This window comes from Chroicocephalus ridibundus, chromosome 2 (assembly GCF_963924245.1).
Source record: "Chroicocephalus ridibundus chromosome 2, bChrRid1.1, whole genome shotgun sequence".
NCBI classification, from domain to species: Eukaryota; Metazoa; Chordata; class Aves; order Charadriiformes; family Laridae; genus Chroicocephalus; species Chroicocephalus ridibundus.
Genome location: NC_086285.1, coordinates 159,479,626 through 159,507,293, shown reverse-complemented (window position 1 = coordinate 159,507,293; position 27,668 = coordinate 159,479,626). Strand labels below are relative to the sequence as shown.

The window sequence follows — 27,668 nt, the reverse complement described above, 5'->3', positions numbered from 1 at the left end:
TGGGCTTTTACTTTCACAATCTGGAAGTTTCCCTTTCCCAGCTCCAGCCTCAACGTTTTCCCATCCAGATCCCGACTCCTGTACTCCGCAGGGCCTGTGGTGTTCATGGCTGTTGATCAAGCTCCCAGGAAAAGAGACTGACTGACACAGGGTTTGCATACCGCATTTGAAAGAGAAAGATCATCACCTTCTGTGTATCTACTGTAGACTAAAATTTAGTTATTTAATACATTTGTCCCTGAACCGTGAGCACTCTAATTACAATCCTGTTCTCCTGAATGAATTATTGATAAGTTAAATTTTCAAATACAGGGTATTTTTAAACAACAAAAAGTACCAGGGTGCATTATGAAATGAAATTTCTGAATAACTACAACACTGACAAATCAATAACTGTCTTTTACTTTGGATATTTTTTCCAGCACAGACTTCCTGGGTACAAAGGAGGCATCTTTACTACTGATGGCAATGTTCCTGTTAGCAGTATTTTATCATGGTCAACAGGTAATGCAAACATTTGCTTTAACCGTTCCCTGTATCACTTGCTATTGCATGATGTGACAATAATTACTTTCAAAATATCAACTGCCTTTTATCCACTTGAGCGTATGACCTTTAACAATTTAATAAACCATATGCAGAATCTGATTAAAAAAAGCCCACATCTGACACTGCCTAGCATTCTTAAAGAACATGTGCAATATTATATTCAGCAATACACAGGTTATATTGCATTTTCTAATAGAAATTGAAGGAACAAACAGGAATTTAATCTTAGGTACATGTACGATTCTAGCAGCATCTGACTGCTTCAGTGCACTTGAGTAGGCATAAAACCAAAATGAAGAAAGGGAATAGCAAACAGTAAATAATAAAACTCCCATGAAATAGCTTAGTATGTTCATAGAGGAAAAACTCCAGGCTTGAGGAAATGATGAAAATTTGTGGTTAAACATCAACACTAACTTCTTTGGGTCACAGACCACTTGCAAGAATCCTTTCACATGGACCAAGATCATAACCAGGACTTAGGGGCCTCAGAGCTTTAAGATTAATATCTTTGAGGAGAATCCGGGTATTTCAAGAATTCATACACAGTGCACAGGGAGAGTGAAGTATGACAAACTGCGATTTAAAACAACAAATGCATTGAGTAAAAGCTGCCTAAAGCAGGGTGTTTTCTCCACCACTTCTGGCTGGCAACCTCTAGGCTGCTGCATGTCGGACATGCTGATTTCAGGCAGTGTCTGTTCACATAAAGGCAAGCTACATTAAAGGAAGCAGCAACCACAATTGCCTTTAGACATTGTCCTGCATGTTCAACTTCTTTAAAGATTTTCCCTTAAAGAGCATTAAGCTGATTAATACCAGCATTTCTCAATCCAAATTTGAGTGAGGCAATAAGAGAGGAACGTTGCTGTGATGAATAACACAATATTATACGATATATTACAACGCAATAACTTTGTAAGTTGTGCAGGTATCTTCAGGCTCCATTCTTTCCATAGAAGAGCAAAAAAAGGTGAGATCTAAATATTCCATTAATTTTCTTCCTTTTTATCTTCTTTTTGAGGAAATGAGGAATGAGTGAGCAGTGGAAGCAAAGGATGAAATGTGCTTTGTGCCCAGATTTAAGTTTGATGAAAAACAATGTACTTTTTGATAGATCTTTATCAAGACATAAAGCCCATTTGGGAAAAATATGCAACAAATAAGATCTAAATATCCGAAATTCATGATAAGCCTTATAATATTGCTGATGATTCTTAAGATACGCAAAGATTGAGAATGGTCTAAAGTGAGGGTAAATACCAAGAAAGAAAACACTAAAGGAGTTTAGGTAGACCAAGGATTAGGCATAATCCAGGCAATGCTCTTCAGGATCACAGTTCTGACTGAGTTGTCTACAAAAGCCTGATCTGGGGTTTTTGAAAGTATTTTCCAGCCCAGATGCCAGTCATCACAGCACAGTCTTTACCTATTCTATTAACTTTCCTTGTTCCATAAAACAGGGTGGCTGCACTCAAACTACTGTTGGAAACAGTCCCTGAGATGTGCTAACTGCTGATTGTTCTCCCAAACGATTCATAAGGCCACTCTGTCAATTTGACAATATCCAACAGCAGTACTCAGGAACATTTCCTTGTATTTTTTAATTTCCGATTATAGAGTTAATGCCAACTAAAATATATATTAAAAAAATTCATCCAGAGCACATGTAAAAAAAAATAATCTCTGCAATAGTCTGAATTGATGGGGAGCACAGTAAGTCCAATAAAGCTGTCCTCCAGCACAGTTTTACTTCTCACAAACTGCAAAAGTATTCTGAAGTAGAATAGCTTAAAACTTGCCTCATTCTAGGTGGATTTACAAAAAAGATTACTTTTGTAAGATTAAGTTTATGGGCGTTTAATTTCTGAACAGCTAACTATTGTTCTTTATGCATTGTGATTTAAAATTAATCCCCAGTTTTGTACCCAGAATTTTAAAATAGATTCAAGAAAAAGTTGTGTGAGACCATCTAATTAGACTCAGAGCTTTCTTAAAATCTTACCTGTACTTCAGCCAATAAATCTCATGGGTCTCTTGTGCTAAACCCATAATTAAAAGTTGTTGTGTAACTGTTACATGACATTAGGCTAAATAGACTAAGTCCCAATTAGAAATCCAATTTCATCTAGAAGCACATCGTTTTAACACAAGTAATACATATTTTACAGCAGTGTTTCCACAAGCTGAACTTGCGAAAAAGCACATGAAAGAGTGTTGAGGATAATTTCAAGACTAGACTTACTCTGTTGTAAAATGTGTTCATTTACTGCTTTATCTTTTTGATGAGTTCAGTTGAACATTTTGTATGAACATAAACTATCCCTTGAAATCTTATCAAAATACAATACCGTATATAGTCTTCTCTACTAGAAATACATCTCTAGTGAAAACACGCAATATAAATAACTTATTAACCCTGAGTGAAACCTTCTGCCATGGCTTTAAAAGGGAAGGTTTTACCAATTGCAAAGAGGGAATAAAACTGCCCACAGCAGACTCAGTGCCTCCTCTCCCTCCACCCCAATTAGACCTAAAAAGAGGCCTTATAAAACAGAGGGCAAAACGCTGAGGGCAAAACCCTCTCTAGTTGCTTTTAGATTGTAGATCCGAGTGTAGTTCTTGCCTATGCCAGATGAATGTTGTGGTGTAGGCAAGTGATGACTGACTGACTGGATTGTTCCTCTACTTCTGTGGCTCTTTGGTACAAGGGAAGCCTTGAACTTTGGCAGCTTAGTTCTACAGAGCCTTGTGGAAAGGGAGGAAGATCTGACACCCCCCTCCTACACAGCAATTTATCTGCAACAAACCTGACCTCCTGAACCTTTTTCATGCTTGGGAAAAAGAGAAGGAATGAGGAAATGCAAAGAGGAGATTTTCCCAATTGAAAAAGAGAGGAGGAGACATACCTAATTCTGGTATTATGCCCCAGATCTCTTCATTATCCTTTCTGTATTTGGATTTTAGTGTAGTGAAGAAAGGATATTTGCTTGTTTTATCTGGAGTTAGACTGTTTTCAGTGGTTGAAAGTGTCCCTTTGGAATGTAAATCCTCTTTTCTCACTCTCTAAGGAAGAATATTCTGCCCCTCAAACACTGATCCTTTGCACGTGGCAATTGTCTTCAGAGAGGCTGGGTTGTACAGCATTTAGAAGACATAGTCAGTGTTAGGCTTTCTGTGTAATACGTATTCTCTATTTTCTTCAGTCACTATAGGAATTAAGGGTGTTTTGTAGAGCTGTTAGGGCAAGAAAACCTGGACATTTCAAGATTTATGTTGCAGACAGTCATTTTTATTGTCACCACTGTGCCCAGGATGTGCCCATTTCTTTACACAATCAAAAAGTAAACCCAAGACTCAACCTTATAATTTTTTTTAGTTTTAACAAATATCAGAACTCAGCAAAGTGTTTTCTTTCTATTTTCAAAGCTCATATGAAGCACACCCTTTTATCTCTGAACTGACAGTTTCATCTCAGTTGTCCACTGATGATTCAAGAAAAATCTTTCGTGTTACAATGTGATTATAGATAACTGGAATGATGTTATCTGAAATGTAAAGATTAGCTGATGCTATTCTGAGTTGGGTTTAGAGCTGTGAAATTTTCTTGTACAGCAGCATAAAAAAATCATCTGTGAAAAAATGTACTACAGGTTTTTCCAAAGCTCTTATTGTAGTGGCATTAAATATCTGAAGCATCAAAGAACTCAGAATCCACCAGCAGCTCCTGCTCCAAGCCAATACCTTTAGAACTCCTTGCAAAATTATAGTCGATGTTGCCTTCACAGAGATAAAAGCCAGTTATGAGCTGGTATAGGCTCTGTCTTCTAGCACAAAAGGCAGGGGGAAGGAAACTGAAAAAGGTCTAAAAAATGGTTTAAAAATATTTTTTCCTGAGCTTTTTTTTTTTTGTTTAGTTAATTTAGGGAATTAATAGACACAAGATGAAAGATCAAAATATTAGAACTAGAAAAGAGATTAATCATTTCTAAAGTTGGCAATAGCATCCAGAGGACAAGTAGATCACTGCTAAAATGAATACAAACTTTGGAAGTTTATGTCAAGCCAGGGCCACTTTTAGCTTTTAGGAAGGAAATCTCTCTGGAATACAGTCAAACTATAAGGCCCCTTGCAAGGTGCTTTACATTTTCTTCTGAACAGTTTAGCACTGATCACTGCTGGTGATGAGAAATGTGGACAAGTTACTAAACAATGCCTGAACACCCTCTCAGTCACTCCACCCACTGCAGGCTTGCCCTTTACTTTGGCTTCGTACGTGAATTATATCCCAACCACTTCCTTAATCCCAGCACCTTTCAGCAAACCATTTGATGTCTCTCCCAATTGTAAAATGCATTTATTTGTTGGTATGATATGCTTCTCTGGTGGGTGTTTGATTATTATCTCCAGCTAGAGCATCTCAAGCCTCACAAATTATTTTATCTTTCAGTTTACTACCCAGAGACATATTTTCATCATTTTCAATAAGGTCGTAGTTTAATAAGCCACCCCTTGTGCAAGCTCCGGTATCACCCCTCTTAAAATCTGGTTAAAAGTCTCCATCAGTGTAACGTACCCAGAAGTTCTGGCAGTGTTGGTCTTGTCCATGTGCTGAGACATGTGCCTCTCGGGCAAACAATGTGATTTTTTGACATCTTCCTGCTTCAGCTAGCAGACAGTCACCATTTATGTATATATGAATGTGCGCTTATATATATATATGCATACATAAGCTGTGCTGTGCAGGAATCTTCCTTTTGTTCTGTATACATACAGCACTGAAAACTATTAAACTTTGGTTTGTAGGTGAGGGTGTCAGGCATTGCCACTGTGTACATACTAAATTGGGACTGCAACTCTGGATCCACATTGCATCAGGGACAGAGTATTCAGGGGGTTGTCAAATAGCCTATATTTCACTATCTTTTAAAAGACTTAAATTGCAAAAAACTGCATGTCCCAACAGTAGAAATACCTTATTTTGGTGCCACAGATTTGAAAGTCCTCTTTGGGAGTGTGTTGGGCTGTTATATGTAGATTTGCTGAAAGATGCTCATCCTTGAGAAGTAAATTTTCTGTCTCTGCAAAGTGTTTAGAATGACTCTTGTGCTATTGTCTCATGAAACCCATTTCATTTGAAAACACATGAAAGAGAGAACAAATTTATTTCATACTGATATCTTCCAATACCTTATGTCCTGTCTGACTCCATTATCTAACTAATAAAGAGTTGTTTAAAAGGAAAATAATTGTGACATTTTCTACCCACTGTAATATGACAAATATTATTTTGCCTAAGATTCCTCTGAGACACTCACCATACACAAGGCAAAGAAATAATCTCTTTTTCTGACAATGAAACCATATTCTTTCGGAGTCAAAGATCTTCAGCAGCACTGGAGGTGGTTACACGGCAGGAGCAGCCTGCCAGGATGACAATACAATCTCTACTCTTATCTTGTCTGGTTTTATTTTTGCCTTTTTTTTCTTTCTGGAACTACAGCTGGAATACACAGCAAGGCTGGATTTTCTGTGGCGTGTTCAAGCAAAAGAAGAAATCAATGAAATGAAGGAGTTAAGGGAGCACAATGAAAATATGCTACGGAATATTTTACCCAGTCACGTTGCCCGTCACTTCCTGGAGAAGGATCGGGATAATGAAGTATGTATCAGTTCTATTTCTAACACTTTTTTCTAAGTAGCAAAAGAAAAGCAGATTTGTTAGGAAATTCTTAGAACCTAGGTCTCAAAAGGATTCATTACGCAAACACTGCCAATATTTGGGATCTGATCCACATTAAAAAAACATTCAGGTTTTAAGATAAAGGGTTCTGCACTTCTAGGGCCACACCTGGAGTGGTGTTTCCAGGTTCAGGCTCACAAGTAGGAGACATATAGAAGCACTTCTAGTGGAGGGCAACCAAGATGATTAGGGGATTGGGGCACATGACATGTAAGGAAAGGCTGAGAGACCTGGGTTCATTCAACCTTAAGAGGAAAAGACTGAAAGAGGATCATTGCCCTCAACTGAAGACACAGCTAAACTATTCTCTAATATGCAAGTGGAAGGACAAAAGGCAATGACACAAGTTGCAGGAAGAAAAATCTCAGTTAGATACAAGAGGGGAAAAAAAGTCCCAGGAAAGTAATCATTTCATCGGGGCTCAGAGAGGTTGTGAAATCTCCAGCCTTGGAGATATTCAACCCTCAACTGAACAAGGCCACAATAAACTTAACCTAATTGTCCCTGCTTTGAGTCAGAACAATATTAGATGAACTTCAGGGGTCCCTTCCAACTTCTGGGTCTATGAAAATCTAGAATTCCTAAAAAAGAACTGTGAATTTAACAGAATCCCTGTTCAACCTTAAGACAAAACTATTATTAGAGACCTGCCAGTTATTATGGAAGGAATCTGTGCAACAGGCTGCAACAGACCTGACCCTCTTGCATCTTCAGACCCAAGAGAACATTTCTACTGTTTCATATTGCCCCTGAATTGCCTTTTTGGGGCAGTTAACATTTGCTTCATTGCAAATGGAGCAGACCCCGATACTACCCATGAGTGTGTTCTGGCGTATCTGCATTATGGATTTTCAGGGAATACGTGTCCTCTCTTACACATTCATTCACATACACTTACATGCATAATAATCTTCAAAAGCAAACAGATGCCCCATGGATCACTGCTGATGCTTCAATAATTTGCCACTGAATTCAATTCCACCACCTCTGCTTTTTGTAAGGCAATTTCCAGAGTGGCTCTACTTGGGGATGATTTATGCGTGAGCCGGCTGGCTGTAACATCTACCAGATTTCAGTACAATCAATCCTGCAGTTCATGTCTGACCATTAAGTTAATTTCTGTGCTCTCAAAAAATGAATTACCAAATGTGTACTGTAAGTGTTTTCTTGTGGATGTGTTATTCCTGTCTTGATGCTTCTTACCAAAAATAGAAAAAGTAAGCAGCTGAAGGCTCAGCCAGTTCTTTTCTGTCTTCACAATCTGAGGAAAGAGTATGCCTGCATGCATATATACTTTTCCTAGCATGTATTGTCTAGTCTTCCATAGGCATCCACAGACTAATGCGTGTATTACTTTTTTCTATATCACAGAATCACAGAATGGTTTGGGTTGGAAGGGACCTCAAAGATCATCTAGTTCCACCCCCCCTGCCCTGTGCAGGGACACCTCCCACTAGACCAGGTTGCCCAAAGCCCCATCCAGCCTGGCCTTGAACACCTCCAGGGATGGGGCATTGACAACTTCCCTGGGCAACCTGTTCCAGTGCCTCACTACCCTTACAGTAAAGAATATCTATGAAAGGGAATGAGTGTTCTTAGAATACAGCTTCCATGACCCTACAGATGTTCTTCAGTGAAAGCAAGTGTAAGAACAGAAAGGGAATCAATCATGTTTTTTTTCTCAATCAAAGCTTTGCAGTGTCCTTGGGAACTAGCAAAATTTCCCCACTTTTGCTGTAGGATGTATTGTTACAGAGTCTAGATAACTAGCAGCATTAGCAGCACAGCAAAGTGCAGGGCAGGGATTCAGGATGCTTTTCCAGGGAGAAACAGGATGAAGGAAGAAGGGGAGCCTGAGGTGTTCACATCAAGTGTATGGCGTCCAGCAGTATGTGCTTTTGTCATGATGACCGAAGCACTGAAATTTACTAAAGCACACTAACAAGAACATTGAGAAGTAACTACTCTAGGTCAGAATGTCATAAGAGAAGTCTCAGAACAGAAATGAAAGTATCTGCCATTGGGTAAAACTACAGAAGCTGAAAGTAGAAAAAAAAATAAACAAAAGAGAATGCATATGGTTGTAGTATATTACCCACTAGAAAAGCATATCAGGAGTTGTGGGGGGCTCCGTCTTTGGCATTTTTAAAATTGAAATTAGTTTTGCTCCTAAAAATTTGTTTAGGCTCAGAGAAGAACTGACCACATTTTCACATACATAACGACCAGAATCCATCCATAAATAAATCTGTCTTTCAGTACCAGAGTGAATTATATGGATAATGTAAGTGGAATCTTATCCCAGAACATAGTTTATCCTAATAGCCTCCTGTGTCCGATCTCTTGTAAGCTGCCTTTTGCCCCCAGTAACTCCATTATCACCCTCATTTCTGTTTCTCCCTCCTTTCAAAGCCTAATAGGAGGAACATCTCCCAAAGCCAAATGGCTCCGTGGTCACCTTGGGAGAACCACAACTTACCACAGAGTAAGGGCTCACTGAAAACCTGCTAATAGATAAACTTGTAAAGAGCTGCAGTAGTGTGACCTATAAATTATCCACCAGAAAATGTGGTAACTAAGAGGACTTTTTACGAATAAGTCATATTAGACATTTTAAATGGTGCCATCTGATCCCTCTTAATCAACAAATTTAGAAATATATGTCAACTGCAAACATTCATGAGACAGACTTAAACAATAATATATAATAAACATTAAGTTCCTTCTACTTGCCTAACAGGGTTTGATTCTCTGGTATTTATGCTTGCAAATGAATCCTTCATTTCTTCAAGTGGCTCCCCATACAAATCAAAAGAAAAGTTCTATTTCATTTTTGCCCCCTGATCTCAGAAGCAGAAAGAGTGTGCTTTCAAAGAAAGGACAAACCCTGCATACAATCCGTGCTAAAAATGTGAGAGCTGTCAGCCTCCCGTTGAACATGGCTAACACTTAATATAGTAATGCTAACCTCAGATATTAAGATATTACACATGCAGAAAATAGGAAACCTCTTTTATTTGCAGCCATTTATGTTCTCTTCCCTATATTACCCCTTCAACTAATTTTTCTTCATTGTTCTTTTAGGAATTATACTCACAGTCCTATGATGCTGTTGGTGTGATGTTTGCTTCTATTCCTGGATTTGCTGACTTCTATTCCCAGACTGAGATGAATAACCAAGGAGTAGAATGTCTGCGCTTGTTGAATGAAATCATTGCAGACTTTGATGAGGTAATAACAGCTACTAGCGAAAATCTGATGTGCTTTACAATATGAGTTCACAAATACCAAATATGTCATCTTAAATTATGAAATTTTGTAACTACTCTACTTCCAATAATTGTCTGGGGTTTTTAGTCCAATTACAATTGTCTATTTTGCTTTTTTGCACTTAGTCTTGCCAAACTTTGGTCTGAATGACCCAGTGAGATAAAAACTGAAATCAATAGTTATTCGAGTATAAACACACATAAATAAAAGCACAGCCTCCTCCAGTGTTTCTCGAAGTAGAGCATGCCGTAATTCTGTAGAAAAAAGAAGGATGAAGGTATTTGCAACAGTAGTGGTCTAAATGCAAACAGACGAACATATTGTTTTGAAGACATTGCTTGAATGGACTCAATGAATGTTTAAGGTAAAACTGTGTCAAGTTAAATGTGAAGCACACAGCTCAGAAGCGAACGTTGGGTAGAGAATGAAAAGTGGCGACATATTAACCACCAAGGAGACTTGTCTGGTCAGGTATGTTATACAGAAGTGAATGAAGTAAAGCTGCTTGCTTTACTGAGGAATTCAGAGGTGAAGGGAAATTTAAAAAAAATAAAATGGAAATGACACAGAAAGGAAAAATAATTTATTTAGGTAACCTGTCCAGTTAATTTCAGAAAGAAAGCTGAGGAGGTGATAAGGTAAACTGAAGAAGACAAGTCAGATCCTCAATGTACATATTGCCAGGTGGAAGCAAGGAAAAATTGATAAGTGAAGGGGAAGTCAGGAGCTAGTTGCATAGTTGGTATTGCATACTCTGCCAATGAGTCAGTAAAGGTGCTTAGACGGGTGGTATTATGTCCTGCCCAAGAAACCCATGTTCTGTTTAATCTGTTTATCCCAAGGAATTTTTTAACTCATTTCTCTGTTGTGGTGGAGTATCAACTGGAGAAGACATGCCAGCTTAAAACTAAGATGCAGTTCAAGAAAACAGAATTTGTTCCCTCAAAAGGAGCTGTATCTGAATCTCACATCCCACATGAGCTATGTAACCATGGAGCAATTGTCTAAAACAGAGAAGGAAAAAACTCCACTTAGGCTGTGGCTTGAAAAAAGATAACATCTTTTACCACTTTGTCTCTAAACTCAAAAAGCATTATCAGAGAGCAAAAAATAGAGTTTTTGAGAGAAGAGAAGAAGGCAAAATTAGTCTTTGCATCTGGACCAGAATGTCGTCCATAGATTAAGCTCCTTTTTTTCCAGGAAAATAAAGCATTGGCAGAGTTCAGACCTCTCCAGGGTTTAGAATACAGCCGAATGAAGACTTGAGAATCAGAGTCTTCTTTTTTTTTAAAATTTATTTAGTTCTACCTCAGTCCTACTTTAAACATCTATCTCTCTTTGAGCATCTAGCCTAGAGATTTTGTTTTGTTTTGTTTTGTTTTGTTTTGTTTTGTTTTCTTTGAAGAGCAAGTACCTCCAAGGGTTTTAGAGGAAGGTACTGGAAGAAAAGATGAAAGTGGAAGGCACACAACTGAGAAAAAGAGATTAGGAAAAAAAGTTTCTGGTTTTGGTTTTGTGTTTTTTTTTTTTTATTCCATCCTAAGCAGCAAGTACCTAAGGCCTCTCAAAAGTTTTGAAGAATTTATTTTCAATTTGCTCCTCTGGTGGGAGCTATATTATCTTATTTTCATAGGCGGAAAACAAAGCATGAAAGGGTAATTGACTTTCCTACATTTTTTTGAAAACAAAGATACTTGTTCCCCTGCCAGAAGCTAGAAGCTAACTATGAACCTAGATCAGGGTCTTAACTGCAACTTCATCCTTCCTCATCCTGGCCATCTGCATGGGGAATGTTCACAGACTGGTAGCTCACAAAAACTGGACCAGGGTTAAGATTACCAAACTCTGAAAGACAAAGAAATTGAGATTTTATCCATATAATTGGACAGATACTAAAATTACTAGTGGGAAGTAGAAGAATTCACAGGGGACGTGTCCCTGTGAATTTTAGAAGAACACAAACCTACACTCCTATGAGAAGAGCTCTGTAACATGATAAGCTCCAGCACTGCTTTCCCTATAGGTATAAATAGAATCATAGAATCATAGAATTGTTAGGGTTGGAAGGGATCTTAAAGATCATCTAGTTCCAACCCCCCTGCCATGGGCAGGGACACCTCCCACTAGATCAGGTTGCTCAGAGCCCCATCCAGCCTGGCCTTAAAAACTTCCAGGGATGGGGCTCCCACCACCTCTCTGGGCAACAGGTTCCAGTGTCTCACCACCCTCATGGTGAAGAACTGCTTCCTAACTTCCAGTCTGAAATGACCCATTTCTAGTTTTGATCCATTCCCTCTAGTCTTACCATTACCTGACATCCTAAAAAGTCCCTCACCAGCTTTCTTGTAGGCTCCCTTAAGATACCTGCTTCTTATTTCTGAGATCTTGCACAGCTGTCAGCATTCTTCTTGATTAATAGTTTTGTTTTTCTTTCCAGATCTGATTAAAAGTATTATGGCTCAAACTTAATGCAAAGGCTATTGCTATGAATTAATTTAAGATATTTTGTCATGCACGCTCACATAATCTTCACAACAAAATTCCATTGCTGCTGTTGCAATTACTGAAGACAAGGTTTTCATCAAAAGCCCTAACACAATATTGCATCCAGGCCCCTAACACCTGCTCTGTAATTAATAAAGGACCTAATTAGGGACTTTATTATGTCCCAGACATGTTTAGTTGAATAATAGATGTGTTCTTGGTACGGGTAGTAAATGAAATTATGTGATCCCCTGCTGATTGCTAACCCACTTCCATCATGGTCATGCCATTAGTTTATTCTGCCTAAGCAATCTGAAAGGTGATATGCCAGACAGAACAACTGAAGTCAGTAATCCTACCCATGGAAAAGGAACCAGAAGTAATTCCAGGTATGATGCTTCAGGGCCAGTAATCTTTCCATGTAACTACTGACTGACACTACATAACGTCACTATTCCTTGTTTCTCATGATGGTTTCTTGCCAAGATTGCCTGCTGTCTCAATACAGCCCCGGAGGCAAAATGCAGATGTGCAGCTCGAGAGCAGAGCAGATCTGTTAGACATAGGAAAACTTTGCTCCTCAGCGTCACGTGAACACCCCTGTGGAGATACCCAAATGTAGAATTCTTAGCACAGGAGTGTAATACTGGTGCCAGGAGTGTTCCTGGTGCCATTTGAGATATCCTAGGTGATTTGAGACACCTATATAGGATCTTCAGGTCCCATACTGCACCCTCAGAAAACTTATGCTGTTCTGGAGCAAGTCGTTGGAGGTTTTTCAGGGAAGCATGCTCTAGAGGACACAAGGCATCTATGTTTAGACAACTGAATTGAGTTCCTAATCTCAAATCAGTTTCTACTGTGAGTCCCCTCCATTCTTTATGTAGATAATAGTGGGGATGCTGCGTCCACAGGGCCAGAAAGATGTTTCTGAATTAAAGCGGTAGTAAAAATAAAAATTGACCTAGTTTGGAAAATGTGATAAGTGCACGAGAAGGAGATCTGGGTTATTTCTTTCTTCTTTTTAGAAGAGTTTCCTTGTTACTACAAAACAGAAAGCTTACAGTCCAGATCTGTTGTTTTGTTTTCCAGGTAACAGATCTATGTTAGAGAATCAAGGGCAGTTAAACAAAAAATAGTGAACTATGGAACAGAACCTGCCACCAACAACTGCATGGGGTAGGAGGCCACAGAGGAGCCAGGCTGTGACCGGGTCTTTCTTAGGGACCCAAGGGAACCTGGTCCAAAAGTCAGTCTTGGGGAGTAGGTAATTGACTCTTCTCAAAGCACAGCCTTTACTTAGGGTTGTTTTTTTTTCCCCTGATGGCTCACAAATCTGTTCATTTCCAAATTATCCAGGCAGGCTTCCTATTGACTGAGGCAGAATGGGAGGTGTTGTGTTTTGGACTGAAAAAAGAAGATTTTTTTTAATTTGACATATAGCATCACTATAGAATAGTTATATATAATTTCCTATTTTGTACCCAAGCACAGTGGTGCTGACAGGAGCAGTTCATACATCAAAAAACAAAGATGAACATTGCAAATCTACTTTTATAATTACCCATTTGTTACATGATTGTAGTCTTAAGACACATACAGGGCTAAACTCCCATTCTTACAGATGTTGCACCAAAAAAGTAATATTGGAACATTTCTCCTGAAGATTATGAGTCTTTAAGGATTTTTTTTTTATTTATTTAATATTCTTTCTAGCGTTTTTAATCTATCACTTATGTATCTTTGTGATGTTACAGTTGGGATTTGTGCTTCAATAAGAGCTTTCTCGTTCATGGGCTCTGTTTTCCCCCATTTTCTTTATCCGGCAGTGATTTACATGGTGTTTATGAGAACAGATTTTAATATATTATGTTGCCACAAATAGAAGTTTCAACGGAACGCAGGATCCTGCTTTCAGACTTTGCTGATTACTTTGCAATTGTGTGCCATGTCCTGGAACATTTTCTGTCGGACTACTTTGTACATGTCTCATTGCATGTGTATATCCCAGGGTCTGACCTCCATATAACCTTGGCTGTACATGAAACGCAGCAACAAACCATTAGTTGCTTTTCAAATACCAACCACATTCTAGTGTTTGAAAATGTTCCCTGGACTATCTTGGTAAATTAGCAAGCCTATTTAAAATGTCGTAACAAATAGCAGATGATTTAGGACTGTGTTGGAATATTTTTCCCAAATATCAAAATCCACCATCCTTCAAAGACAGTAATTGGTAAATAAACCATTATTTGAAGAAGAAAAGAAGCTATCTAATGGACACGATAAAGCAGGAAAAAAATAGAGATTTGGAAACAACAATGAATGAGAAGAAAAAAGATAATTTGAGATTATTTCTTCTAAATTACCTTGCAGCCAATACGTCCTTTCTTTCTTAAAAAGAGTCATTTTAGATATTTATCATACATTCAAGATTACTGTGCTGTTTGCTGTTGCTTCCAGCAACCATCTGGAAATGAAAATATAGGCTGTTTTTAACCAAGACCATTTTCTCCCCTTGCCACACACCTGGTGCTCTCAGACTGCTCACAAAAGCAGAGCTACAAGAAGCGATCTTTTTCTTTAAGAGAGCAGTTGGAAGAGCTGCCCTTGTAGGAGGGAAAGGTAGATAATGGGCTTCTCTGGTAGTCTGAAGAAAAATGAGAAGCAGGTCAAGTTTTTGGACTTTCCTGACTTGGATGGGAGCCATTAACCATATGGCTTTGTATTCCCTGCGCGCAATGCTGTGCAGCCTCCCATTAGAGACAGATGGTGCGATATCTGTACACGAACAGCAAAGCTTCCAAGACCCCGGCGCTCCGGCTGACGTACTCTGTGGTTAGTTCCATGGCAGGGGATATTTCATGTTATGCCTTTGGTATGTTTCTCCCTTTGAATGAAACAATCCCTTTAGTTTTTAATTGACAGGAAACTCAAGCACACAAGATAGAAAAAGAATGCACAACAGTGTTTAAAAAAGGGGGGAAATGCTTCATTAAATTTTTGCCTGACCACAGCAAGAATTTTTTTTCATTTAAATCCCCACTAAGTTGAGCCGTTCGAACTGAAAGTTCGAAATTCCTTTTCTCTGTGAACTGTTTTATTTTTTTCTTCCAGGACTGCCTAAACATGTTGATACCTAAATGTGTTTGATATCGTATTGTTTATCATGAAGTTTCCTGGGCTTAACATCAGAAATACACAAATCCTGTGATGAAGTTATATGTGCCCATATCCCACATAAAGCTCTGTTGATAGAGTTCACAACCTGAACTCTGCTTAAGTCTCTCAAGGAATGTAAGGCTCTGGCTTCTATTTCATGGAAAGTCCTAAGTTAAACTGAGAATATGGACTTGCAATAGGGACCAAACTGTCACTCCCATTCCACTCAGTGTTTTAATCACTAGACTAAATTTATTCTTCCCCATGCAGGTTCTCAATGTGACAAGTTCTTTATGGCTACTTAGCACCTATAGCTGTCCCAAATAGATACAGATGTTTACCACTTCCCATTTGTTCCTTGTATTTTTTGTAGAAGGGGAAAATACATAACAAAAGTGTGGACTGAATGACTCAATGGGCATACCAGTGTTAGGTCTGACAGTAAGTAGAGGGAAGCATGGGATACAGGAGGACTTGATTTCTCATAGAAGTTCTTTGGAGGCATCTACCTCCATCCATTGACTGTGTAAAATTATTAAAATGGTTATTTGAAGTGGACTGAATTCCCTTTAACACTGGTCTCATGACCCGGATTGTTACTGTAGCAGCACTTAATTTGCAAACTGAGTTCCTCCAAAAGAGATTTAAGAACACTTAAAAGTCTTCTTATATTCACACATACATACACAGAGTGTCTGCCTTCACTAATTTTCAGTGATTATACCTCAGGAAACGCAGGACTCATCTACATTTAGATTAGGCTGGAATATGCATGTCTTATATTATCCATTATGTGATTTACCAAACAGCTTTACAGAGCACGGCAGAATTTAGCTTGAATGCTCTCTGTGAGTACATGATGTTGCAGAAGTCCCAGCTCAGTGTGTCACAGAACCCAGCACGTACTGTGCGCTGTGACCAACTGGAAGATACCATAACTGTAATGCTTCATTTCAATATCTGTAGGAGCATTTTGCATTAAGACTTACAGAAGTAACAGTGGGTTTTTTTACGTATGTATTAGTTACTAGGTGAAGAGAGATTTCAAGATATTGAAAAAATTAAAACGATTGGCAGCACATACATGGCCGTGTCAGGATTATCACCTGAAAAACAGGTAAGATAATTGTTTTCTCTAAGAAGCAAAGTTTTTGGTGTGTCCAACCATTCATATTAGAGAATATTAGTGTTATCTTTATGATTTCCATAGAGTTGTGTTTGATAGAAGAAAATAGACATTTGGGGCTTCTGGCAGAGAACAGTTGCACTTCTTGATGAATTGAAATGCCATCTTGTGCTCGGAACAAGAACCATATGGATTCTTTCCTCAAATTTAGGTTTATAGGAGAGAAAAAAAATCTCCTTTCAATCACACTGATGTGAATCTAGAGCAGGTCTATCTATATCTTCGGACATACTCTAAAGTTACCACTGTAATTCAGGCTGGAATCTGGCTGACAGCCTCCAATGGTATATGGAGCAGATCTATTAACTGACGGCATACTTATGCAGGTGTAAGGCTGCATTTATACATTTTTGCGATGATGTAGCTGTATATCTAAAGACAGCACGATAAATTACGCATCAAAAAGAAAGCAGACCCATCGGTTCAACTGAAGCATAGAATCACAGAATCATTTACATGGGAAAAGACCCTCAAGATCATTGAGTCCAATCCTAAACCAAACACTGGCAAGCCCACCACTAAACTACGTCCCTCAGCACCACATCTACACTACACATCTTTAAAATACCTCCAGGGATGGCGACTCAACCACTCCCTGGGCAGCTGGTTCCAGTGCTTGACAACCCCTTTGGTGAAAAATTTTTTCCTAATATTCATCCTAATCCTCCCTTGGAGCAACTTGAGGACATTTCCTTTTGTCCTATCACCTGTGACTTGGGAGAAGAGACCGACCCCAACCTTGCTACAACCTCCTTTCAGGCAGTTGTAGGGAGCAATAAGGTCTCCCCTGAGCCCCCTTTTCTCCAGGCTAAATAACCACAGTTCCCTCAGCTGCGTCTCATAAGACTTGTTCTCTAGCCCTCTCACTAGCTTCATTGCTCTTCTTTGGACACACTTGAGCATCTCAATGTCTTGTAGTGAGAAGCCCAAAACTGAACACAGTACTCGAGGTGCGGCCTTCCGGAGGCAAATACAGGGGGACAATCACTTCCCTAGTGCTGCTGGCCACACTATTTCTGATACAAGCCAGGATGCTGTTGGCCTTCTTGGCCATCTGGGCACACTGCTGGCTCATATTCAGTTGACCGTTAACCAAGACTCCCAGGCCCTTTTCCCCTGGGCAGCTCTCCAGACACTCTTTCCCAAGCCTGTGGCGTTGCATGGAGTTGTTGTGACCCAAGTGCAGGACCCAGCACTTTGCCTTGTTGAACCTCACACCACTGTCCTCAGCCCATCAATCCAGCCTGTCCGGATCCCTCTGCAAAGCCACCCTATCTTCAAGCAGATCAACACTTCTGGCCAACTTGGTGTCATCTGCAAACTTACCCAGGGTGCACTCGATCCCCTCGTCCAGATCATTGATAAAGACATTAAACAGAACGAGCCCAATACCAAGCTCTAGGGAACACCACTTGTGACTGGCTGCCCACTAGATTTAAGTCCATTCAACATCACTTTTTGGGCCCATCAAGCCAGCCAGTTTTTTACCCAGGAGTAAGTGTACTCATGTGTACTCCCATCCAAGCCATGAGCAGCCAGTTTCTCCAGGAGAATGCTGTGGGAAACGGTGCCAAAGGCTGCTAAAATCTAGGCAGACAACATTCACAGCCTTTCCCTCATTGACTAAGCGGGTCACCCTGAAATAGAAGGAGATCAGGTTAGTCAAGCAGCACCTGCCTTTCATAAACCCATGCTGTCTGGGCCTGATCGCCTGGTTGTCCTGTAGGTGCCACGTGATGGTACTCAAGATGATCTGCTCCATAACCTTCCCCAGCATTGAGGTCAGATTGACAGGCTTGTAGTTGCCCACATCCTCCTTGTGGCCATTCTTATAGATGGGCATCACATTTTCTAACTTCCAGTCAACCAGGACCTCTCCGGTTAACTAGGGCTTCTGATAAATGACGGGAAGTGGCTTGATGAGCACTTTTGCCAGTTCCCTCAGTACCTTTGGGTGAATCCCATCCAGTCCCATAGACTTGTGTGCATCTAAGTGGTGCAGCAGGTCATTAACCACTTCCCCTTGGATTATGGGGTTTTCATTCTGCTCCCCATCCCTGTCTTCCAGCTCAGGGGTCTGGGTACCCCAAGAACACCTGGCCCTTTCTATTAAAGACTGAGGCAAAGAAGGCATTAAATATCTTAACCTTTTCCTCATCCTTTGTCACTACGTTTCACCCCGCATCCAATAAAGGATAAAGATTCTCCTTAGCCCTCCTTTTGTTGCTAACATATTTGTAGAAACATTGTTTTACTGTCTTTTACATCAGTAGCCAGATTAAGTTCTAGTTGGGCTTTGGCCCTTCTAATTGTCTCCCTGCATAACCTCACAACATCCTTTTAGTCCTCCTGAGTTGCCTGCCCTTCCTCCTAAGTTATAAACTCTCTTTTTTTCCCCTGATTTCCAGCCAAAGCTCTCTGTTCAGCCAGGCTGGTCTTCTTCCCCACCAGCACATCTTTCAGTGCACAGGGACAGCCTGCTCCTGTGCTTTTAAAACCTCATTCTTGAAGAATGTTCAGCCTTCCTGGACTCCTTTGCCCTTCAGGACTGTCTCCCAAGGGACTCTGTCAACCAGTCTCCTAAAGAGGTAGCAGTTCTGCTGATCCCCTTCTGAAGAACATCACAAAGCCAGAAATCTGCATGCTGCCCTCAGTTGCAGAATGCAAATGAAGTTGAGGGAAAAATCAGCCACAGAGGGCACATGCACAGTCACAGCCATAAACCTCAGATAAGTCAGATGAGAGAAATCCATTCATAATTACATCCAAGAATATGCCTGGAAACGGGGTCTCCAAAGGAATAAGATGAGGCTCTAAAATACCATCCAGCGAGAAGTCGGCTGTTGCTGAAATCTGTCTTGCTTGGCAACTGGTGCTTCTCCCCAAGGAAGAGCACCACAAAAAAGGGTGTGCTGCCCCAGATTAACCACAGAGTGGGGATCAGATCTGCCCACATTGATTGCAACCGTCGGGAAAGCAGAAGCCAGATTAGCATAAGCTTTATAAACTAGAAAATTGCCATTGTTTGTTTAGAATACATTATAAAACATGTGGAGTGTAACTAGCTGAGCATCTCCCACCTACAGAGTAACAAGTGATGCTGACAGCTAAAGATCCACAAAACTAGACAGGCATGAGATATTTTTTTTTGTTCCAACTCAAAATGCTTCTGTGCAGAGATGAGGAAAGAAGGACTGAACATCAGGGAGGTAGCTGGTTATAGCTACACAGCTCCTAACCACTTCTTTTGACTCTTGATGTGGGTAAAGATTCAAAGGGAGAAAATCTTTGCAGCATTTCCAAGACGGATTAATTCATCCTTTTTCTAGAACTATAACAGCCTAATGGAATTGTTATGTATATTTTAAATATACTTATCTTCCAAAATACATGTCTATCACCTTGTCAGCATCTAGGAAGTGTGGGCTGCTGACGGAGGTTGGCATGCTGTGAACTGAGTGAGACTGAGGACAAGGACTGAGCACAGCGTGAACAGAACAGGGTGATGCCAGGGAGATGCTTATGTTCAGTATTAAACTCTGAGGATGATGAAAATTGCAAATGGCTGGACTGCATGACCCAGGGTGGGGATGGCAATGCTTCATTCCTATGGACTGGAAATTTGATGAAAGAATTACCTGACTTCAGAATAGACGACATGACATCATACCCCTACTGGGACAAGACCAGGGCTGTCCCTTACTCCACTGCCTACTCAGAGAAATAATTAAGGAGTTCTCTGTCCTCCTTTTAGAGTCCCTGCCCCACCATCTGCTCTGTTGGTGTTCTGGGAAGATTAAAACCCACTCCTGGTCCCCATCTGTATATCAACTGCCGGGTAGGAATGGAAATGGAGGGAAAGGAGCAGGGAATGACTTGACTGCTCTAAGCAGAGGCGACAATGAGCTACAGAATACCCTTTTCTTTTCCACTTAACTGGTCCTGGGTTGCCTGGCTTGCCTTTTTGTTCCTGTCACTATTCCATCCCGGGGAGCACTGGAATTAGTGCTTTTCCTGGGTTACAGTTTCACCAAAGGAGAATTATATCTTCCACTTCTTTCGCTCTACTTCTTGCTTACGTGGGTCATCCCTGGTTCTCACTAGTTTTTGTCCCTTGCACCTAAGCTATCTCCATCCTCTTTATACTTTCTTTCTCAGCCTTATATAGATTTCATAAGCCTCGTTAATTCCCATGATTGCCTGTCAGATTATTGACAGGAAATTACTTTCTTTGGTACTTCACCCTAAGCTTCTCCGTATCCAGGTATGCAAGTGTTTTAATATAAATGGCAAGCATTACCCCAAGAGAAGTTCATATTACCTCTCTTGGATCTAGTATGTTGAGACTGTTCTTACAAATTCCAAATTCAGATACTCGGAACTTGGTAGGGATGGGTGGGAGCTGGGCAAATGCAAAACTTTTCTAACATATTGGTTTATAACTTACTCCTCAGCAATGTGAAGACAAATGGGGGCATTTGTGTGCTCTGGCCGATTTCTCCATCGCTCTGAATGAAAGCATACAGGAGATCAACAAGCATTCATTTAACAACTTTGAACTCCGTATCGGTAAGCGTAGTTCAAACATGAGAACTAAAGTGGGATTTTGTCTGCAAGTATCTGACTCCGTAAGTGCACCTCAGGAACGTCGCAAGGACGTGTACAATTTAAGAGACTCCAAATACTGTGCCCTCTGTTTTACATTTTACTTAATCCCAAGCAAAGTTAGAAATAAGAAATTTGCAGAATACGGGCCCTGGTTTGAGGACTGCCTTCTAAGGCTTAGTGAATTGTGAATGGGTACCATAGTTAAGCTACTGTCTCTAGCAAGTCTGGCCAAGACCCCATAGGTATAACACAAAAAGTGAACTGGGCAGCCCAGACCTAACCCCAGGCTTGATACTGGCTTGCACAGTCTCTAATTAATCTCTCTGTCTTAGATTCTTCTGCAGTAAAGGGGTAATAGTAGCTTACTCTAAACCCTGCTTGTAATACTTTGGTTTTGCACAAAAATTAATTTGCAGTTTAGACTTGACCTGTCCCAGTTGCAGCAGCTTTGAATTGCTGTGATGGGGAACCTATTATCCTGGATGGGATATTCTGAATGGCTAGTAGGATGGGACATGAAAAGATGGCACATAGCAGGAGTGAATCTGATGGATTCTCGTGTTGACTGGATCACTGGCCAAAACCAAAAATCACCTGGAAGAAACATGTCCTTTACAGGCAACACTGACACAAAAAAGCTGAAGTATATTCATCAGTCACAGCACGAAGGGTCGCAGCATCATTATCTGTGACCTGCACTTCCTTACATTTTTGAACAGAAAACTCTCAGTTCCCAAGATTTCTCAGGGAACATGCATCCATTCTTAGGAAGTGTGGATCACTTGCAAAGATTTCATAGAGCATGAATGCAACAGTATTTGGAAATAAGTTCTGTCATGAATTTTAAAAAAATATTCTTTAAAAAAAGTCTATAAAACTAAGCCTTTTTGCAAAAATCTGCCTTTCTCTATCACTAAATGTATTCTTAAATCACTGCTGTAGAAAAAAATAGTCTCTTCTATGTTATTGCTTGTATTGAATTTATGCAACAATCTTACAAGATACAGTCTTTCAATAACTTTGTAGAATACTTCAATATTTTCACTTCATGGTACATAAGAATGTAATTTCGTGACTGCATAGCACTAAGAAGGTTGCCTTCAACAAGTGTAAACCCAGAAATCCTTCCAGAGAGTTCTTTTCTACTACATAAGTATCAGTTTGCTGGATACTTAGATTCTGGCAATAGTGCACAGAATACAGATGATACACAAGAACTGTGGTTCCGCTGTGATGGGCGTCCTGTAAAATAACCCTGTGGGTATCACTTTTCATGTTTTCTAGCTTTTCTGGCTTTTTTTTCTTACCTTCTTTGTATGTACACCTCTTCTTTAAGCTTAGAGATAGGTGTATCTGAACCAGGCTTCATCTGGTTCTTAAGTGCAAATACAGTTTTTAGCCATTCTTGTCTAACTGACTCTCTCTTCCCAATTTTTTTTTAATTTTTTTTTTTTAATAGGGATTAGCCATGGCTCTGTCGTAGCGGGAGTTATCGGTGCTAAGAAACCCCAATATGACATCTGGGGCAAAACGGTTAATTTAGCAAGTCGAATGGACAGCACAGGTGTTAGTGACAGAATACAAGTGCCTGAAGAAACGTATCTGATCCTGAAGGACCGGGGATTTGCCTTCGACTACCGAGGAGAGATTTATGTCAAAGGTATCAGTGAACAGGAAGGAAAAATCAAAACATATTTTCTTCTAGGAAGAGTTCAACCAAATCCTTTAATCTTACAACCAAGAAAACTGACTGGACAGTATTCATTAGCAGCTGTTGTATTAGGACTTGTACAGTCTCTTAACAGGCAAAAACAGAAGCAAATCCTTAATGAGAACAATAACTCTGGAATCATAAAAGGACATTACAACCGGAGGACTTTGCTCACTCCCGGTGGGCCTGAGGCAGCAGCCCAGGCAGAGGGGGCTGACAAAACTGAATTGCCATAATCAGCATTTTGTTTGTGTTCTTTTTTTGTATTTCTTTTATATATAAAAATAAATATACAAATAAAAAGGGTTTAATTTTTTTTAGAAGAAGTGTGATTATTTTCTCGTGTGATATTTCGATGAGATTCAAATTCCTACAGTTTAACAAAAGGCGCCGTCATCTCTTCCCTGGGTTTGATTAACCTCGATGTCCAGACATAGTAGCTGTAGGATACCACTGCTGTGCCAGCTACTTGCAGAAAGGGGCAAGAATAAACCCCTGACTGGAGGGATTTAGAACATAAACTGTATAGGGAGTTAATGATGGGGAAAGGAGGGAATACTGTCCACACTATTTGGGTGAAAGCAAAGGCATAAGCAGATTGAGTAGGTTCTTCTCACTTTTAGTTGCCTTCAAGATATGCACCTAAGCTTGTTGCCTGGTCTCCATAAGAGCCAGGGAAAAGCCAGTCAATACAGCCAAAGGATTTTAACGTGTGCTATCTGCCCAGATGTGAGGATCCGGGAGATAGAATAGGTGGAGCTTGCCCTAAATCCACTGATTCCATTGAGTCCACTGGCTCTTAAAATAGCCGAAGATGTCCTCCTCACAAGCAGGTGACTGCACTGTAGACAGATAAATTGCATGTTGGTAACCACCTATCCTCTTGCACCCAAGCCAGGAGGTTGAGGTTCTCCTGTAGGTACTGTGTCATATCTGTCAGTACTGTCTGGAGGGCTCAAATGCACTATGGTATCTTGACCTGCACAAGCCACCTATGAGCAGATGACAGAATTACACCTTGAATGACATGTCTGGAGCTTTCAGCTGAGCCTATTGTCCAGTCAAGAAAGTAATCAAATTCTCTGGAGTCACCTTCCAGAACTTAGCATGTCACCAGTCTGAGTTCTCACCAAAACAAGGGTTATCTGAGGCTGTAAAAAGAGCACGCATTGGAGTAAAATAGGAGATGAAGTTTACTGATGAACTCCTGCTCATTTACCTCGAGAGGAGGAGAGGCCAAAACTGAGGACACCCCAAATGATTTGTGTGCCAGCACAGACACAGTCCTGCTGGGATGCGGCAATGGCACACCTTGGTGTTACAGGCCCTGCATCAAAAGCAGGATAAAATTTTGGGGGATGGCTAATCAACTTCTCCTTGGAAATAGTAAATATATAGCACAGGCTCCTACACGCATCAGTGCCATGATTCACACTGAGCTATAAAGTGCACAAACAAACCTCTCATCAAGCCTGTATGCTCAAAGGAGCTGGTTTTGTCTCAGTAAATATTATCTTTAAAGTAAATCACAGATGGAAGCAGCAGAACCTGTAATCACACAGCAATCCCCAGATGAGACAGTACACAACCAATACAGTGCGACACTCGGATTCTTTGTAAATACAGGCCTTGCTTTTTGCAGGCTGTTACCCAGTTCTTAGTGAAAACTGGGGTTTCTTGGGAGCATCACCACTGGATCAAACCCGCTTTTAAAAGGTGGCCAATATGGTTAGGAAATATCGATTCCTTCATTTTATAAGACACTAATGTATACTCACAAAAGAGGCACCAAAACATAAAAGTGTTTAATTGTAGTAAGATAAAAATAATGCTTTTCATTGTAAAATAACCTGATGAATGGGTTTGTGGGGCAAAATTTAATCAGCTGAGTGCCATCTTCAGAAATAAAAAGTAATAAAAACGATGAAATTAATTCCACAGAAAATTGTATCACTGAACGATAGGTCTGAGCACAGAGAGCAAAGAGCAGTCTGAAACGTTACACCCAGTGATGATGCTGCCAGTAACTGAGCCCTCATTCCAAATTCATTACTCCTTTGAATCCCCACAAAAGTCATTTTTTATGCCACACGGGGAAAGCTGAGCCCCTCAGCTCACCCAGGCCAGTGCTGACACTATAGGAGATGAAGACGAGGAAGGCCTAGCAACTGAGGCAGTTAAATTAATTTCACAATTACAGTGCTATTTGAAGCACCAAAGAAGTAAGTTTTGGCTGGCTTAAACAGCTCATTAACAGCTGTCCTCTCTTTCGCAGCTTATTTCTGTGCTGCATTGGTTCACTTCTCCTGGTTCTCTAAACATTTAATTCTTGCTAATATCCCAGCTGAACTGGTTTTCTAATTCTCACCAGTGCTGCCAACCTCTGTAATGACAATTAGCAGTGAATGGAAGGTGTTAACTAGATAACAGGATTGGAGACTGGAGCTGGGAGGGCAACTTCACTGCTTCTTATCACAGGCCCGAATCTCCTGCTTCTTATCACAGACGGGGACGGCTTTCTGTGTTATCCTCTCAAAATTCCCGTTAGCATAACTGTGTACCCAAGCAGAATTGGCTGCTAATGAAGCCTGAGTCTGTGTTAACCAGATAAAGAGTTTGCTAAATCAGCTCATTGCCATGAATAATTCTTTAGTGAGGAATTTCACCTGTGACTGCCACAGGTAAATCCCTGCTTGGGACTATTTTTCTACACTATTTATCTATTTGTCGCCCCAGCAATTACACTGCTTGTTCCTTTTTCAAGTGTGATGACCTCAAAGGTTCAGCAATGTTGTTCCTCATTGTAGCATCTGTTTTCAGTGGAGCAGCACCTATTACTTATGCTCTCAGCCTTCTGGTTTTACTCCATGACTTTACGGTACCATTAGAGTATTCAGCTTTCCCTCACAACTCTACCTTCAGAGTTTCTTCTTCATACAGGGTAGAATTGCTCATACAAGAAGGACCTATAAAGCCAAAACACCTGGTTAATATCCTTTGAAACCTGCATGCCTGGATTAATAAAGGCAAATTGCCTTGATACCGTAACTTTTTGGCCAAACCAGCTAGCCAATAGTGAGAGCTTTCCTGTATTTTCCCCATTAAGAGGAGGAAACCTTGGCAGAAGCTGACTATGCTCTTTGATGTCACCTTATTTATTTCTACAAATGTGCTCTACAGAGACAAACAGCAGCCAGCTGCTTGCTCAGAAATTTGTACCTCGGTCCCTCCAACAAGCTCCGTGCCGTAGGCTCTGCTGACTTCAATGTTTTCTAAACAAACAGGTTGAAATCTGCAGCTTTCTTCTCTGAAAAGCAACATACCATCAACTACATCAAGGGCAGTTTATGCCAGCTTTGAAGTACTTGTCCTTAATCATTAAAGCAGATGGAATATTGACTGTCTGGACAATAGTTCTGTACCAAAATCATTACTCTGTACTGCTCCGAGTGCATATTTACAACCATCACTTCTATATTCCAGCTAACATATCTGTGTCAAGAGTGCTTGTTTGCAGGACAGCGAAAAGGTTTTAGTGTTGATTAACTTATGCCGTTCATCAATTTTAGTAATATCTATTCAGAAAGTCACAGTTAGGTACTGATACCTGTCAAGGTATCTACTCTTAGTTCATGTTAGGAGTCAAGACAGAAGAGATTTTACCTCTTCTGAGAACAGTGTGATAGGTGTGATACCATTTAGAAGTGTGTGCTGGGAAAAAATGTAATTCAAAAAATAGCCCTTGCACCCAGCGGGGAAATATCACTCCCTGTCCTCAGCTTTAATTCGTTCCTGATCACTTCGCAGTCATTTGCACATTTTTAAAAGCTCAGCAAAAAAAATAAAATAAAATAAAATAAAAAGAATCTCATCTAATCCTTTCCTCATGGGCAGAACTTCAGCTGACTTTCCTAAATGCAAAGGGAGTCAAGGAGTTTGTACAAATACAGAGCGCAGCAAAGGTGGCTAATAGCCCCCTGTCAAGCTGCGGCGCAGGGAGGGCAGAGCCCGGCTCTGGAGCCGACTTGACGAACACGCAGGGAAATGGTCAGAGGAGCAGGAAATAACCACATTAACCATCGTCAGTGCTACATGGTAAGCATTATAATTGCACAGCCAACTTGTTAACCTCCCCATCAATCTTTTTTTTTTTTTTTTGCTGTTGCTTAGTGGCAGTGACACGATTAAGCATTTGTGGTTTCCCCAGCTCTGCACTTTGCGGGAGGAAGGGAAAATATATGACTGCAGAGCAGTCAGCAGATGGGAGGGAAGGGGTAAAAATCCAATATGCATATCTCTAGGCACTTGAAACTTACTGCTGTTCAGTTAGGATTTAAGGAATGCTCTCATTAGCTCTCCTGGTGGAAAAAAATATTTCCTTGTTTTATGTAAGTTTAGTAGATAAGGCCCAGTTTTTAAAAAAAGATAATACCTTTTTCTGTCCATTTTCCATTAAGCTCTTTTTTAGGTGATGGCTGTCAGAGTTACAGAGACATCCAGAGACTGATTCATTCAGCTCTTCCGTGTGAAAATGACAGCAATGTGCAGGGCTGGTTAGACAGCATCCCCTGTAAAATGCCACTCATGTTACTTCTGCTGACCCAGATCTCCCTCAGCCCAAGGTGTTTTTTTCTGGCTGATAAATACGTTAATATTGATATGCTGAACATGCCCCTGTTTCACAGGCTGTGTACCTTTTGAGGGTCTTGAAATCAGTGCCTCCTTCAGCTTTGCAATATTTAAAAAATAAAAAAGCAAACAATAAAAACCACCGCTGTCGCCAAACGGAGAAAAAGAAGAAGAAATCTCATCTGGTTTGCTGAAAATCTAAGGTTCTAAAACATATGACGTGTGTGAAATGACTTTTGATTGTAAAACCCACTCCCAGCAGCAGTGACATGGGATATGCCAAGGGATATTTTCAGAGCAATGGGATATTAAGTATCATGTTAATT

General features: G+C 40.3%; 1 protein-coding gene across 2 annotated transcripts in view; it reads left to right on the top strand.

The window, feature by feature from the left end:
* Positions 1-23,011, top strand: part of ADCY8 (adenylate cyclase 8) — a 127,955-nt gene extending 104,944 nt beyond the window's left edge. For both annotated transcript variants that reach the window (XM_063327543.1, XM_063327542.1), the window contains 6 exons: positions 423-504; positions 6,053-6,211; positions 9,377-9,523; positions 16,233-16,325; positions 20,849-20,963; positions 22,462-23,011. In XM_063327543.1, the coding sequence (XP_063183613.1) occupies positions 423-504; positions 6,053-6,211; positions 9,377-9,523; positions 16,233-16,325; positions 20,849-20,963; positions 22,462-22,949 (1,084 nt within the window). In that variant the 3' untranslated portion in view covers positions 22,950-23,011. The remainder of the gene's footprint in view (positions 1-422; positions 505-6,052; positions 6,212-9,376; positions 9,524-16,232; positions 16,326-20,848; positions 20,964-22,461) is intronic.
* Positions 23,012-27,668: the final 4,657 nt, after the last annotated feature.